Source organism: Lithobates pipiens, unplaced genomic scaffold (assembly GCF_037356315.1).
Source record: "Lithobates pipiens isolate NorthernLeopardFrog02 unplaced genomic scaffold, aLitPip1_a1.2 Scaffold_18, whole genome shotgun sequence".
NCBI classification, from domain to species: domain Eukaryota; kingdom Metazoa; phylum Chordata; class Amphibia; order Anura; family Ranidae; genus Lithobates; species Lithobates pipiens.
In genome coordinates, this window is record NW_027507758.1 from 556,318,593 (window position 1) to 556,335,551 (window position 16,959).

Here is a 16,959-nt window from a genome sequence, read left to right on the forward strand (position 1 = left end):
TGATCGTGTGTATGGGCCTTTAGTGTAACAGGCAGTTTCCAGCTGCATGAACAATTCACTCATTTACACAACCAGTGTGAGAAGGAGTCCTTAGGGCTCATTAAAAATGTGAGGTTGGGGGAGCGGATAAAACCCATAGTTGACCTGTGGTTTTACCGCCCACCAACTGCTACCCCCCTTTAGCAACAGAGGCAGTGGATTAGGGGTGTACTCATGCCACAGTCATGATGCTATGCTTTGCATCCATGGCAAAAATTATACCCTTGTCGAACAATACCCATTTACCCTTCTGCAAGTGCCCTGCAACCACATGCTTTGCGTACCAATGCGAGGTTAAAGCAAGCGGTGCGGAGACACTATGCCACCTCACCACCTGTCAAATGCTCTCTGAAGAGTAATCCAATTGCTGACCGCTTTTCAGAGAGCAAAGCGTATGTGAACAAACCCTTCACTTTTTTTTTTTTTTTAATTGCCCTGTGGAGGGGCTTTGGTGAAGTTTCAGAGGTCTAAACAGACCACTAATCTCTCATTTATGAGACAGAGAAAGGGACTGATGACAAATATTCCTCCATCCCTTCTACAGCCTTAGCTGCACAGATGAATTAATAGGAAGTAATTAGAAGCTTTTTGCTCATTCACAAACTGAGAGTTACTAAATCCAGGAGCCTGCATTCACTATATCTGGTCTCCCACAGTACATGGAAATATAAACTGCTAGATACCTTTTCTTCTCAGCAGTATATAGCAGTCTTGTGACATCTATCAGTGTCTGGTCAAAGCTTGTAGGATGAGTTTTCATTCTCCTCTGACTGTCCTATGAAGCTACATGACGCCTGCCTGGAAATTGCTGATTGGCCTTGTGCTAACTCTCTCAAGAAAAGAAAAAAAAAAAAACACACACTACCTAGCAATACACACCAATCTGAGCATGTGCAGAGTGCCCACAAGGCTCCTTTCTAACAGGAGATTGATTGGGGACTGTGGAAGAAGGGGAGGATCAGAGAAGACAGAATCAGCTTTTTTGCACAATGCAGAGGATTAACCCCTTTCACACTGACTGAGGCACTTTACAGGCGCTACAGCGCTAAAAATAGAGCCTGTAAAAGAGCCGCTCCTGTCTTTCCAGTGTGAGAGCCTGAGAGCTTTCACACCGGAGCGGTGCGCTTGCAGGACGTTATAAAAAGTTCTACTAGCAGCATCTTTGGAGCGGTGAAGGAGTGGTGTATACACCGCCCTAAACCGTTCCTGCCCATTGAAATCAATAGGCAAGCGCAGCTATACCCCCGGCATAGCGCTGCTGCAGCAGCGAAAAAGAAGTGGCTGGTAAATAAGACATATTTACCAGACCACCACCCCCAAGGGAGGGTGAGGAGTAGCTTGAAAGTTGCATCGCTGCCAGTGTCACATTCGGCTACCCATCACATTTTTCTACCTGCTGGAGTGCGCATGCGCGGCGCCATATGCGTTTCAACACTGTTGTAAGACACCACTTTGCCACAGGGCCACGCTTCGCTCGGTATAATTATAATCTAACTCTATATCCACTTGGATGGTGGGGCTTGAACCTGGACTCAGGGGTGTGGCCACAAAATTCTGCGCAAGCGGATCGCCACATTATTGGAATGCATATGGCGGCATCGCGCATGGCAAGTCCAGCGGGTAGCCAAATGTGATGGGTCGCCATATGTGACGGAACACCGGAGGATCCACAAGATGATCCCTGTTAACGACAGGGTCACTTTAAGGTCAGAGGTCATGATGACACAGCCTATCCCCCCCAGATGTATACAGATTACAGGGGGGCCTGTTATTATCACTCCTGAACACTGTTTCTCTAATCAGGAAACACTTTACCATCGTGCAACACTACAAGTCTCAGCAATCCCTAAACTTGTGTAGAGCTCCGCCCAGTCCTGCCACCCCCCCCATACAACACACAGTGCCAGTACCTAGCTCGGCCACGCTGGCGGCACAGGCGGACAGGACGAACTTGCTGAGCCGGGGCCACGAGTGCGGTACTGCCCTCTCACTGCCTGCCATCTGGGGGGTCCATGGAGGGTCACCTATGGGCCGTGACGTCATACCTCTAGGAGGATGATGGGAAATGTAGTTCTGGACAGGCCTTGCTGCATGTTCCACGACTTACCCGCCTACAGACACGCCCATGTGCCCAGCCCACACTTCTGATTGGTGAGTAGGACTCTCCACTCGCCTCTGCATGTTCCGCGTTTTACCCGCCCCCCGTCTATTCCTTCTAACACGCCCATATGGCCAAGACCACGCATCTCTCGTGCATCCCATTGGCTGACCAGGATCTCCCTCTCTCAGACACGCCCCGCTCCTCTGACATTCGGCAGGTCTCCAGTCTGTGTGGCCCCGCCCCTCTGTCCGGGGATGACAGGTGTATGTGGGGAGGATGGAGGAGGATCGGATGATGGAGCTGCGCTCCGTGGTGGGGATCTTGCTGGGGCTCCTGGCCGGCCTGCTGGTGAGATCCCTACTGATCAGAACCCGGCCCAGTGGCGGGCTTCCTCCTCCTCCCTGTATAGGGGGATGGATCCCCTGGCTGGGGGCAGCTCTACAGATGGGGAGAGAACCCCTGGAGTTCATCCACAGATCCTGGCAGAAGGTCAGTGTCCGGCCAGTACTAATACTACATGCACAGTATTCCTCACCTGCTGGGATGGGTATATGAGTACTGATACTAGTTATCTGACAGATCTGAGTACTGGAGTACTAATACTTCATGCACAGTATTCCTCACCTGCAGGGATGGGTATATGAGGAGTACTGAAACTACTACCTGTAGTTATCTGACAGATCTGGGTACTGGAGTACTAATGCCACATGCAGAGTGATTTCTCACCTAGCAGAGCTGAGTACCTGTGCTGAATGCACGGTATTTCCTTACCTTGCAGAGCTGAGTACTGGAGTACCAGTGCTACATGCTGAACCATTTCTCATCTGACAGAGCTGCACACTACCAGAATAATATTCCCTTACCTGGTAAAGCAGAGTACTGGCATACCAGTATAACATGCAAAGTATTTATCTGGCAGAGCTGGGTACTAGAGTATTTGTACTACATGCACAATAACTGCATTCATGGCAGAGCTAGGCACTGGTGTACCAGTACTGTATGCAGGGTATCTCTTAACTGGCACAGTACTGGAACTACATGCAGAGTATTTATTTATCTGGCAATGGTGGGTACTGGTACTACATGCAGAATATTTTCTTACATGGCAGAGCTGAGTACTTGAGTGGCAGTATTGCATGCAAATAGTGTTCTTACTTAGCAGAGCAGAGTACTGGTGCTGCATGCAGAGTATTTGTCTGGCAGAGCTGAGTACTGGTACTACACGCAGGCTCATTTTTTACCTGGCATAGATGGCCATTGCAGTACTAGTAGACATGTGCAGTTCGTTTTGTTCCAAATTGTTATTCTGATGTATCTGAATTTGCTGAATTGCAGTGGTAACAAATTGAAACAAGTCCGAAATAACGAAACAAAATTTTGGACGGAATTTGAATAGTTTTCTAATCAAATTTGAATCCTATTCGAATCGTTTTTGAATCTAATTTGAATTTCCGAAGAGAATAAAACAGAAAATAAAGGAATAGAATATAATATAGTGTTTTACTGTATTATATTCTGTTCCTTTGTTTTCTATATTTTTTATTCCAATTCAAATAAACAAAACACATTAAGGCCCCTTTCACACGGGACGGATCAGTAATGATCCGCCCCGTGATAATCCGCTCACTCAGCGGGGATTGCTCCGTTGTCCCCGCTGAGCTGGCTGCGGACAGGGCGGTCTCCGCACACTGTGCAGAGTCCGCCCTGTCAGCTCTCCGCTCTCCTCTATGGGGATCGGACGAGCACGGACCGTCTGTCTGTGTTCATCCGATCCGCTCTGCAGACGGATAGAAAAATAGGATTTTCCTCCGTCTGCAGAATCGGACAGTAGCGGAGGCGGACAAAATCGGGTGTCTGCGGATGTTCATCTGCAGACACCCGCTATCCCATAGGGATGAATGTATGCCCGTATTTCATCCGCAAACGGATGGATGAAATACGGACATATCGTCCGCATGTGTGAAAGGGGCCTTAGAAAACAAATTAATCAAATTTAAAGTGATTGTAAAGTCTCGTTTAAAACAAAATTGTTTTTACAAACATGTTATACTTACCTCCTCTGTGTAGTGGTTTTGCACAGAGCAGCCCAGATCCTCCTCTTTTTGGGTCTCCAGGCCCCTCCCTCCTGTCAAGTGCCCCTTCAGCCAGCAGCTTCCTATGGGGGCACAAGAGCCGAGTCACAGCTCTGTGTATCCAGTCAGGCATGGAGCCTCACACCAACCCCGTCTCCTCTCCCCCCCCCCAATTGGCTTGTTGACTTTGCTTGACAGCCCCAGGAGCCAGTGGCGCGGCTGTTTTGTCTCAGCCAATCAGGAGCAGAGTCACAGACACCTTCGACTTTTGTGAACATTGCTGGAGAGAGATAGGGGTTCAGGTAAGTGTTAGGGGTGGTGGGGAGGCTGCTACACGCAGAAAGTTATTTATCTTAATGCACAGAATGAATTAAGATAAAAAATACCTTCTGCCTTTACAACTCCTTTAGCTAAACAAATTTATGTAAATAGCGAAACAAAATACAGTTTATTACGTTCTGCACATGTCTAAGTACTGTATATTGAGAAGAGCTAGCTGGTTGAAAAAGGGGGCTGGAGACTCAGTGCCACATCCCAAACAGAGAGAGAGAAGAAAACGGAGGGGAGCCCCCCGGGACTTTGAAAGCAGTGGTCAAACCAGACAAGAGCATAGAAAAGTATAGCAAAAGTACAAAAAGTTTTATTATAATATATAAAATGATAGTATAACCATCACAAAAACAGCATTAAAACCGAAATTGGTAGCCATAGATAATACAATACAGAACTGATGTCTTATACACAAGGTTGGTCTCGTAGTAGGAGGCCAAACCCCAAACAATTACATGGAATAGCCCAAATCTTACATGTAATTTGCGGTTTGGCCTCCCACCATGAGATTTCAGTTTTAATGCTGTTTTTGTCATGTTTATACTATCATTTTATATATTATAATAAAACTTTTTGTACTTTTACTATACTTTCTACCCTCTTGTCTGGTTTGACCACTGCTTTCAAAGTACTCGGGGCACCCCTCCGTTTTCTTCTCATGTCTAAGTACTGGTACTACATGCAGAATATTCCCTTTCCTGGCAGAGCTGGGCACTGGTACTACATGCTGTGTATTCCTTTCCTGCCAGAGCTGGGTACTAGAACTGCATGCAGAGTATTTATCTGACAGAGCTGGGTCCTTGAGTACTGGTACTATGTGTAATATTTCCTCACCTTGCAGAGCTAAGTACTGGAATAACAGTACTGCATGAAGAATATTTCCTTACTTGGTGGAACGGGGTACTGGCATAGGGTAGGGGTGTCGGAGTGTATGGTGTAATGCCCCAAATTGGTCACTGGGTGTCACCATAGAGCCAGGAAGCATTGCAGCGAAGAGTATGCAGTGTAGTTGCCTATTAAATTTTATTTTTTGCATATTTGATCATTTTGATCGAATCGCAGATAAATTGTATTAAAAAATCTAAGTGTCTATGGCCAGCAATAAACACAGAGCAGGGATTAATTCCCACAAGGTAGGAGCCCCCCAATTTATGCAATCTGGATGAAAGGCAAAAAGGTGGACCTCCAAACCATCCGCTCAAAAAGTCCATAAATCTTTATTCTTGACAATAAATAGGGGAGTGGTTCCAACGTGTTCCATGGGGCAGATAATCCCTACTGTGACAGGGCTAGGACTTAATATTTAGAATTCCTTTATGCACTTATAGTGTGATCTTCTGGAAATAAATCTTCAAAGCTTTCTTTTTCAGTTGTCTGCTGACCACCTAGCTATATTCCCATTCTCTCCGTACCCCCTGTGCCACCAGATCCTATGGAGTCCTTCCTGAGCCACCACAAGGTCCATGCTCCCGCTCTGCATAATTTAATGGAAAAAAATTTACTTTATTACATGTAGCGCTTGAAGACCACGTGCTATGGTTTTTTGGAAGTTAATGTTACACCTGAACTGCAGTTTGGTTTGAGTATAATTATTCCAAATTTGGACCTCAGCATCAGTCTGACTGGACTATAGGATGTTCAGCCTGGCCATAGGGGGCGCTGTCTTTTCTGGCAGGCATGGAACCATAATCTGGTTGGGTGCTTTACGGTTACTTTCTCTCTGAGCCAGCCCAGTGGGAGTGGCACTCTTGCTGTGGTTTCTGGGAGAGGGTACTTAAGATGTGGATGTCACGTGGTTTGGGGTTTCCGGTCCAGAAGTATGTTCTGACTCCATGGTCCTGGTTCTCCTGACCAGCCCCTCAGGAAGGCTATGGCCTGGGGTGCGGATCCACCCGACTTTATGTCTGGGGGCTGGCTAGCCCGAGGCAAGGAAACTAAAGAAAGGATTCCAAGGTGGCCCGTTGCCATCTACAGTTGTGGAGAGGCCCAGCAACTTCATAGCTATCCAGGTGAGGACTGGGCGTAATGCTCGTAAACCACTTTTTTCGCAATCCGAGGTTTTGCTGTATTGATAAGATAGAATGAATCCAGAGATGAGCATCAAAAAGAGTAAAGGTTCTGAGGGATAAAACATATCGGGAGAGGCTTCAGGAACCTATTTGTACAGAAGGAAAAAGGGAGACATGTTTGAAACCCTTACATACATGAAGGCAGTGAATAAGGTTCAGGAAGGCAGTATTTTCAATATAAAGCTAAGATTGGGAACACAGGGACATGACCTCAGAGTAGCAGGAGGAAAGTTCATAATTTCATAAAAGTATTCTTTTACCAGAAGAGTAGTTGATACTTGGAATAGACTTCCAGTAGAGGTAGTGGGTCCATCAACAGTAAGTGGATTTAAACACGTTTGAGACAAAGATAATTCTATACTTGGAGAAAAAAAAAAATGTTTATATTTTTAAAAATATTAGGCAGACCCAATGGACCACATAATTTTTTTTTTTTTCTGACCTCGTTTTTCTATGTTTCTATATAGGCTTGGAGGAGACAGACTTCTGTCTTATCCTGATTGCTGAGGGTGGCGCTGCATGCTGCCTGCTGTGGATCAGTGTCGTGTGTTGGCAAATCTCCTAAATGTGCACCTAAACGGTGCAGGTTTAGAAGATACTTACTGTACCTATAGGAAAGCCTTATTATAGGCGTATTTATTGGTAAAAGTCTTTACTCCCACTTTTTAAAATGTGTATTGTGACTATAACTCCTCTTAAGCACCTCTTCTCCAGGGAGAATAAGTTTAAAGTGAAACTTTGGTCAGAAAATTAACTCCTGCTAGATGACTTTAGTCCCCTTTGCAGGTTATAGCTGTGCAAAACATTAAAACATTAAAATTAAATGCCTATACTGTTCAAAATCCAATAATACACTGTCTCACCCTGCTCTGCACATGCTCATTTGCATTTTTAGGCACTGCTGAACTTGTAGAGGCCAATCTGCTGACAGCCTTAAAGCGAAATTAAACCCTCCTGTACTTTACAGCCAAAGAAGCTGCTTCTGTGTGATCTGCAACTGCCATGGTGTTGCACATGTGATCAGTTATGACATCAGCTATTTGATGGTTTAACATTTTTGAAACAAAAATGTGACAGTTGCCAATCCCATGATTCCAGGAATGTAACTTTTTTGAAACTGTTAAATCAATGGGTTTAGTTCCACTTTATGATTTACTGTTTTTCAGGGGCTCTGGCCTTTAGCAAAATGGCAGCCTCCAGGAAGAAGAAACAGGAGCAATGCTGAAGGCAATTTTAAAGCACACACTAATTTTGGTAGCGTAATTATTATTTGTTGAATGTACAGTATCTCACAAAAGTGAGTACGCTCCTCCCATTTTTGTAAATATTTTATTATATCTTTTCATCTGACAACACTGAATAAATTACACTTTATTACAATGTAAAGTAGTGAGTGTACAGCTTGTATGACAGTGTAAATTTGCTGTCCCCTCAAAATAACAACACATAGCCATAATGTCTAAACCACTGGAAACAAAAGTGAGTACACCCCTAAGTGAAAATGTCCAAATTGGGCCCAAAGTGTCAATATTTTGTGTGACCACCAATATTTCCCAGCACTGCCTTAACCCTCTTGGGCATGGAGTTCACCAGAGCATCACAGGTTGCCACTGGAGTCCGCTTCCACTCCTCCATGATGACATCACAGAGCTGGTGGATGTTAGAGACCTTGCACTCCTCCACCTTCCGTCTGAGGATGCCCCACAGATACTCAATAGGGTTTAGATCTGGAGACATGCTTGGCCAGTCCATCACCTTTACCCTCAGCTTCTTTAGTAAGGCAGTGGTCATCTTGGAGGTGTGTTTGGGGTCATTATGTTGGAATACTGTCCTGCAGCCCAGTCTCTGAAGGGAGGGGATCATGCTTTGCTTCAGTATGTCACAGTACATGTTGGCATTCATGGTTCCCTCAATGAACTGTAGCTCCCCAATGCCGGCAGCACTCATGCAGCCCCAGACCATGACACTCCCACCACCATGCTTGACTGTAGGCAGGTCACACTTGGCTTTGTACTCCTCATCCGGTTGCCATCACACACTAGACACCTGCTTGTCTTCAGCAAACTGTTTAAGTCTCTTCTAAAGATGATGCACAAGAAAGGCCGCACTTTTGGGATGGCAGCCATACAGACCAATTTGATGCAGTGTGCGGCATATGATCTGAGCACAAACAGGCTGACCCACCCACCCCCCCACCCCTTCAACCTCTGCAGCAATGCTGCCAGCACTCATACATCTATTTCACAAAGACAGCCTCTGGATATGATGCTGAGTACCTGCACTCAACTTATTTGGTCGACCATGGAGAGGCCTGTTTTGAGTGGAACCTGTCCTGTTAAACCGCTGTATGGTCTTGGCCACTGTGCCGCAGCTCAGTTTCAGGGTCTTGGCAATCTTCTTATAGCCTAGGCCATCTTTATGTAGAGCAACAATTCTTTTTTTCAGATCCTCAGAGAACTCTTTACCATGAGGTGCCATGTTGAACTTCCAGTGACCAGTATGAGAGAGTAAGAGCGATAACGCCAAATTTAACACACCTGCTCCCCTTTCACACCTGAGACCTTGTAACACTAACGAGTCACATGACACTGGGGAGGGAAAATGGCTAATTGGGCCCAATTTGGACATTTTCACTTAGGGGTGGACTCACTTTGGTTGCCAGCGGTTTAGACATTAATGGCTGTGTGTTGAGTTATTTTGAGGGGACAGCAAATTTACACTGTTATACAAGCTGTACACTCACTACTTTACATTGTAGAAAAGTGTCATTTCTTCAGTGTTGTCACATGAAAAGATATAGAAAACGAGCCAGCATGGTAGATTCATCCATCCATAATGTTTAGCATATGAACAGATGTAGCCTCTGTTTTACATGACCTGAGTACTCCAGTGGTGATATTTCTGTACTAAAATTCTTAACCCTGTTCAAGTCCATCCATCCATCAGGTATGTCTGTGAAGGTTTTAATTTATCCAGGTCATAATATATGTAGTGGTTAGTCACATTCAGCTGGGCTTTCACATCTCCCATCCTGTTCTTGGACAATCAACATCTGGCTTGATGCATTCCATAGTGATTTGATTCACAGCTTTTTTGAGAGTTTTGTTTTGCAAGTGCATACAGGCATTTTTGAAAGTGTATTACAAGCATTTTACATCTGTATTCAAGCTTCAGGCTTTTTATTTTAGCCAATGAAAATCACTAGGGGAAGGAGATCAATTATTATAGGCTTAAAAAACACCAGAATACATGCTTGAATCAAGCCTTTTCAGGCATTTCCATTGAAGTCTATGGGGCCAAAAATGCCCTGAAAAGTAGTTCATGTCCTTTTTGGAATGACAGATGTATTGTAAACAAAGGCTATAGAATACAATGTTTTTTTGCTTGTTGTTCTTTTGAGCTTTGCGCTACAAGCTGCAAAAGTCTCAGGTGTGACTGGGGCCTCTGTGCTACCTGTATGATTATAAATGGAGTACTATCTTCCTGACTTGGTAGAATTTAAAAAGGGGCCTTTTGGCTAAGATCAAGTGTAGTATCTGTTCTTATCAGTGATCCAGTAGGGGCGCTGAGCTGTCATTCTGGCCTGACCAGGGCTGGAGTGGTAGCTATGTACTTCTGCTGGACTAATCCCTCCAGGAAAACTGGAAGAGCCCAGTACCTCCTGATTTGAGTGGATCTACCTTGTCTGGCCATGGGCTGGGAAGACAGAGTCCGCGGTATCTGTGCCCCCTGGGAGTGGTCGCCCTAGGGGTGCTCTTAGTAACACTTGGATGTGGGACCCCACTGTGTGAACAGTCACATGGTCACAGTCACCAAATGCTTATTTTCTGCACTGCGTCTTTTAGAGCTGGGCCTTTTGGCTAAGTATGGGGCCATTTTTGTCTTCCAGACCTCAGGACCTGGCCAGTGCACTATTGCATGGCCACCTATTTATTTTTCTCCCACGGTTTGGCTTATATTCACATTTGTGTGTGTTTTCTAACTGGATGAAGGGTGTGAGTCCTCGGGCTTGCCCTGACATCTAGGGGGAGGATGTGTGGCCCTCAGGTTCCTTCCTCCCCTCCCCCTGGGGGGGGGGGTCTCTCTTCGGGAGAGCCCCATGACAAAGTATTCAGTGGTCGGCTTTGCCTGACTTAGAACGGGGTCTGCCAGGCCTACTGGCTTGGCAGAACATGGAAACCATTTGTCCCTGTCAGGAGCCTCGCGCCCTGAGGAATCAGTGTAGAGTTCTACCCCTTCGGGGGTTGGACTAAAGCACACCCTTAAGTGCACTTTTTAGTGTTTGTTTCACATGCACGTTTTTTTTGTTCACGTAAAGTGGAAGTCCATGCAAAAACTAAAATCCCTGCATCTATAGAAACCACAAATCTAACACTAACCTCTCTATCCCTGTACATAAAAAATGAGTATACATACCTTTTTGAAATGAACGGGAAGTGACATCACCCATAGAGTAACTAAGGGGTGTCCATTGTTGTCCGTCTCCTCTGCACCTGCCTCCACAGTGAAGCCGTGGCTGACAGCTCAGCGTGGGATCCGGCCGGAGCGGGTCAGTTCGGCTTCGAAAAAGGTATGTATACTCATTTTTTCTTTACAGGGATAGAGAGGTTAATGTTAGCTCCGTAGTGTCTATAGATGCAGGGATTTTAGTTTTTGCATGGACTTCCACTTTAATGGTTTTACGTTTTTGCACCATCGTGAAAAAACAAAACAAAAAGAGTGGCTTGGAGAAGCCAAGAAATATCTTTAATATTACAGAACTTGTCCATTTGAATGTGACTAACTACTACTAGATATAAAGGGCAGATTTTGGACTCTTCATAACAGCACCAGAAGGTTATGCAAATTTTGAAGCTAATGTGGAGAGACCACAACAACAGAGTTCTCGAGAGGCAAAATATATTGTCAGGTGGTCTAATTCTCCACCATCTACCAAAATCTTCAAAAGCTAAAGTCCACTGCCAGCTGATGTCACTCTGTAGAGATCACTCCCCCTGACCAGGAGCTAGCTCAACCCCACACACCACTGAGAGCCTGAGCCAGCTGCTGCCGCCCCCTCCACAGCCTAGCACTCCAGTGAGTGATGGAGGGGCAGAGCAGAGAGCGGGGTGACTGACAGTCTCACTGAAGACCAAGAACTGAATGATCAGTGGTCTTTGATTGCTCAGTTCTTTGTCTAGAGGCGGCAGAGGATAGATGCAACATCGGACTGATGCTGCATTTACTTAGGTAACTATGATTGTTTTGTTTAAATCCTGCATCTCTTTTAATATCTCCTTCAGTATCTATGCTACTGTGTAACACTAACCAAGTCTTTCCAGTCTTATGTCTACATAGGATACAAGTAGTAGGCATTTAGTTGGAGGGGAGTTAGATATAGGTGTGTGGACTTGGAAAATAGACCGTATACACACTGACAACTGAAGACAGAATACAAACAAGCAACACAAAATCAGAAAAAGTTAGAGACCCAAACTGGACTACACTGGGCAGAGATAAACAGGTTCAAACAATAGCCACGTCTAAGTTGGCTAAAGTCCAGGCTCCAGACAAAAACTTGTAAAATAGGTCAGCAGTTCCCTGATGTGAAGGAAGGAAATAAATGAACAGAGCGTTTACGAGCTAACCGGATCCTCGAGGCTTTCTACATTCAGGGCTGCAAATTTGGACTTTACGGATTAGCGTGCAAAGCAAAGGGTGTGCTTGGGGATCTAGCAACAATTTGGTCATAAAGCCTATGGACAGCAGGGGAAGGAGCCTATCTTTTAAAGGGGCATCACTGAATCTGCAAGATGATGGCCATATGCCAGTCCTTAAACTCTGATCTCATTCTCACCTCAGGTCCTTGGGTTAGTTGGACGTGGGATCAAGGAGAGAGAATTATCTTGGGACACCAATTTGGCCAGACAAAAGTGGGAAAGTGTGACCTGGGGGACTGTTGGGTTGGTGTGAAGTGTTTCTGATTCTGTGTTTGACTGCCGGCATCTCGTACTGGCAGTTTCAGAACAGTTTTATATTTGTGAGCCGTTTTTATATGTGTTGGGATTCTGATTAGATTAAATACTCATTCAAACCAAATATTATTCCATGCAATTTTCTCTGTGTTAATGCCCATAATTCTACAGCTTAGTGGGCTGTGTGTCATACCTGAGATAATGTTTCACGTCACTAACTTACCTTTGTCCCTGTTATATGCATAGTAAAATATCTGTATTTTCTTTTGCATATGACAGAGATAAGATAGAATGCGTAGGTAGGGCTAGATTTACCATTAGACATCTTTGCAGAGACAAAGATGCACTAATATGCCACTGTATGCCTGCCTGTTTAGAGCAGGATCTATCAACCGGAGATCCGCAAGAGTGGTTCCACCACTGGAGGCAAGAAGAAGATGCAGTGTGCCCAGGGGATGGCACTGGCCTGGTTCATGGAGACAGAGGATTTTATAGGCTCACGTAGCATAAACCCTGGGAATATGTGCAGAGTGGCAGCTCGGGCACAGCAAGAACAGTGACACCAGATATTAGCAGCTAGAAGTCAGAAAAAACAGTATGAAGCACACAATCTGTAAGAGCGTTGAGAGTGGAACTGGGGGTTTCCAGCTGCAGGGAGCTCCATTAAGGTGGATAATGGGGGTTTATGAGTACTATGTTGAAAGGGAAAGCTTCAGGTCCATTATATGTTCTGTATGCACCCCCTACTGGGGTTAATGGGGCAGCCAGAGGACCAGGATGACAATAATAATGATAGTGTGGTGATTTTCATAGGGGATTACTGGACAGAAAGTAACCAACATTACTCCCATTATTGTTAGTGTCATTATTCTGGTAATAGTGTTACATCACAATAGGTAAAATGCACAGTGACTGAGATCTCCATTGTTTACCATCTATATTTCTATAGTGCCAACATATTCCGCAGTGCAGTGTGGAATACATAGCAGTACTTTTAGTCCCTAGTAGGGATGAGCTTCGTGTTCGAGTCGAACGTACGTTCGACTCGAACATTGGCTGTTCGTCCGTTCGGCGAAATCCGAACATTTTGGTCCGTTCGCGTCAAATTCGTGTGGCGCTCACGGCCCACAATGCACTGCGATGGCGCAGTGCATTGCTGGCTCATGATTGGCCAAGCATGCACTGTGACCCCGCATGCTTGGCCAATTGCAGCGCCAGCAGCGAGGAGAGCCATGATTGGCCACAGGCAGGATGCCTGTGGCCAATCATAGCTCAGGCTGTGTAGTGCACGCCCCACACTATATAAGGCCGCCATCGCGGCGGCCTCGTGTAGTGTGTTGGCGTCTGAAGCAGTGGGTGTTCTGTGTACCTTCAACACAGTACACACCGATCGTTTTCGGCCGATTTTCTATCTTGCTGTTGTGTAGTGGTTATTGTCTGTGTGCCCTGACCGCAGTATACACCGCTATATTCACCTCACCTATATAGCTAGTGATCTATCTTTAATAATAGAGCTTGCAGTCAGTAGTGTTAGGAGATAGTGCGTGCTGTCTGCGTGCTCTGTACCCAGTACATACCGCTATATCCACCTACAAAGCTGTTCTCTATTTGAGCCCACTTGCCATCTGCAGGAGTTATTGGAAGTTGTGTGTGCCTCCAGCACAGCACAGTATACATCTGTATATACCCCTTTATCTCTGGTGTTCTATAATAAAGGCATCTGCAGGAGTTGGTGGGTGTTGTGTGCCTCCAGCACAATATACACTACCCAACTGCTGTTTTACCCAACTCCCTTCAGGCCATTACCATGTCTGGAAGGCCAGCAAGGAGAGGCAGACAGGCGCGAGCCGATAAAAGAGGGCAAGCAGGCTCTGTGTCTAGAGACAACAGTGCTGGTCGTGGACGCGGTGCATTGTCATCAGCACGTGGCCACGGGACATGCTTGTCCTTCTTTTCGGAAGCTGGACATGTTGAACCGCAACATGCCAACGACTTGGTAGAGTGGATGACCAAGCCCTCTTCATCCTCCTCATCCTCTCTCACCAAGTCTCAGGGTAGTAGCAAAGCAGCTGCCAACGCATCGTCTTCCCTCCTCTCAATGTCATCATCAGTGACTCCTTCCCTAGACCCACCACGTCCTCCTGAGGAGTCTCCTGAACTCTTTGAGCACAGTGTTGGGTACATGCTCCAGGAGGATGCCCAGTGTTTTGTGGGCTCTGATGATGACACTCAGCTAGAGGAAGGCAGTAGCGTGAGCGCAGAGAGAGGGGATGCTCAAGAAGGACAGCAATCTGGCAGTCATGTTACACAAGCTGCAGCATACTGCCAGGTTTGCTACAACGATGAAGAGGGAGGGGATGATGAGGGCACTGACTCCACGTGGGTGCCTGGAAGGAGGGAGGAGGAGGAGGAGGAGGCACATGTCCAACGAGGCAGGATGCCCTCCAGGGGCCAGCTTAGGGGCAGCACACCGACTGAATCACACCGCAGAGCTCCGCCTGTGCAGAGCGCTGCCTCTGCGCGTTATTCTAAAAGTTCTTTGGTGTGGGCCTTTTTTGAGACGAGTGCATCAGATCGCACCGCTGCTATTTGCAACATATGTCTCAAGCGTATCTCACGTGGCCAAAACATCAGCCGCTTGGGCACCACATGCTTGACCAGACATATGTTGACCTGCCATGCAGCTCGTTGGCAAGCGTACCTCAAAGACCCACACCAAAGAACAAAGCGGACCTCTCCTTGCTCCTCATCAGCTGGCATCTCCAACCCCACTAGACCTTCAGTCCTCTCTGAAACCTGCTCTGAGAGGAATGAAGGTGTAGAATTAGGTGTGTCACAGCCAAGTGCTTCCGGGAACTCTGCTAGCGGTACACCCACGTCCGATTATAGCAGGCAAATGTCCCTGCCCCAGCTGCTGGACCGGCAGAAGAAGTTCACTCCCAGCCATCCACATGCACAGCGGTTTAATGCTAGCTTGGCTAAATTGCTAGCACTTCAACTGCTGCCTTTTCAGTTGGTAGACTCGGCCCCCTTCCGTGAGTTTGTACAATGTGCGGTTCCTCAGTGGCAGGTCCCCAAACGCCACTTTTTCTCACGGAAGGCGATTCCGGCTCTCTACCGGCATGTGAAAGGCAATGTCCTTGCCTCGCTGGACAGGGCGGTCAGTGGTAAGGTGCATATTACCGCTGACTCATGGTCCAGCAGGCATGGACAGGGACGTTACCTGTCTTTCACGGCCCATTGGGTCACTCTTCTGGCAGCTGGGAAGGATGCAGGACAAGGTGCAGTAGTGTTGGAGGTTGTTCTGCCACCACGCCTCCAAAATGCTACTATTGGTTGTGACACACCTCTCTCCTCCACCCCCTCCTCTTCTTCTTCCTCCATGGCCTCTTCCAGTGCTCTGTCCTCAGAACCAGCGGTGCTCCGTAGGCGTTCCAGGGGCTACGCAAGTACGCAGGCAAAACGATGCCATGCCGTGCTTGCGCTGGTTTGTTTGGGGGACAGGAGCCACACTGGGGCGGATGTTTTGTCAGCTCTGCAGGGGCAGGCCGAGAGGTGGTTGACGCCACGCCAGCTTAAGCCAGGAATGGTGGTTTGCGACAATGGCACCAACCTCCTCTCCACCTTCCGACAGGGACAACTGACCCATGTGCCCTGTGTAGCTCACGTCCTTAACCTGGTGGTGCAGCGGTTCTTGGGCAGGTACCCCGGCTTACAGGATGTCCTGAAGCAGGCCAGGAAAGTCTGTGTGCATTTCCGCCGATCATTTAATGCCTGTGCTCGGCTGGCTGAGCTCCAAAAGGAGTTGAACCTGCCCAAGAACCGCCTTATATGTGACATGCCCACCAGATGGAACTCAACATTGGCCATGCTGCAGCGGCTGCACACGCAGCAGAGGGCCATCAATGAGTACCTGTGCGACTACGGCACCAGGACAGGGTCAGGGGAGCTCGGTTTTTTCTCACCACGCCAGTGGGGCATGATCAGGGATGCATGCACTGTCCTGTCACCATTTGAGGAGGCCACAAGGATGGTGAGCAGTGACAGTGCATGCATCAGTGACACTGTACCTCTTGTCCACCTCTTGGAGCATACGCTGCGTGGAATAATGGACAGGGCACTTGAGGCAGAACAGAGGCAGGAAGAGGAGGACTTCCTTGCCTCTCAAGGCCCCCTTTATCCAGACAGTGTTCCTGCTGTGCCACCCATCAGACAGGAAGAGGATGAGGAGGAGGAAGAGGAGGAGGAGGATGATTGTATCAGCATGGAGGTGGAGGCTGGCACTCAGCATCAGCAGCAGCAGCAGCAGTCTTGTAGGGATGATTTACAGTCCCAAGAAACACGTGGACTTGTACGTGGCTGGGAGGAGGTAGCTGCGGATCATGTTGTCCTTA

The 16,959-nt window shown here is 47.0% G+C and overlaps 2 protein-coding genes across 5 annotated transcripts in view; one reads left to right on the plus strand and one right to left on the minus strand.

Moving 5' to 3' along the window:
- The window catches only part of SLC25A27 (solute carrier family 25 member 27), a 41,193-nt gene extending 39,060 nt beyond the window's left edge, over positions 1–2,133 (minus strand). The window contains exon 1 of the mRNA XM_077488941.1: positions 1,950–2,133. Within this exon, the coding sequence (XP_077345067.1) occupies positions 1,950–2,082 (133 nt within the window). The 5' untranslated portion in view covers positions 2,083–2,133. The remainder of the gene's footprint in view (positions 1–1,949) is intronic.
- A 216-nt stretch (positions 2,134–2,349) lies between these two features.
- The window catches only part of LOC143988971 (24-hydroxycholesterol 7-alpha-hydroxylase-like), a 160,710-nt gene continuing 146,100 nt past the window's right edge, over positions 2,350–16,959 (plus strand). For 2 of the 4 annotated variants that reach the window (XM_077488936.1, XM_077488935.1), the window contains exon 1: positions 2,350–2,629. In XM_077488936.1, coding sequence (XP_077345062.1) covers positions 2,417–2,629 — 213 coding nt within the window. In that variant the 5' untranslated portion in view covers positions 2,350–2,416. The remainder of the gene's footprint in view (positions 2,630–16,959) is intronic. The other 2 variants (XM_077488933.1, XM_077488940.1) reach the window with 2 other exon arrangements.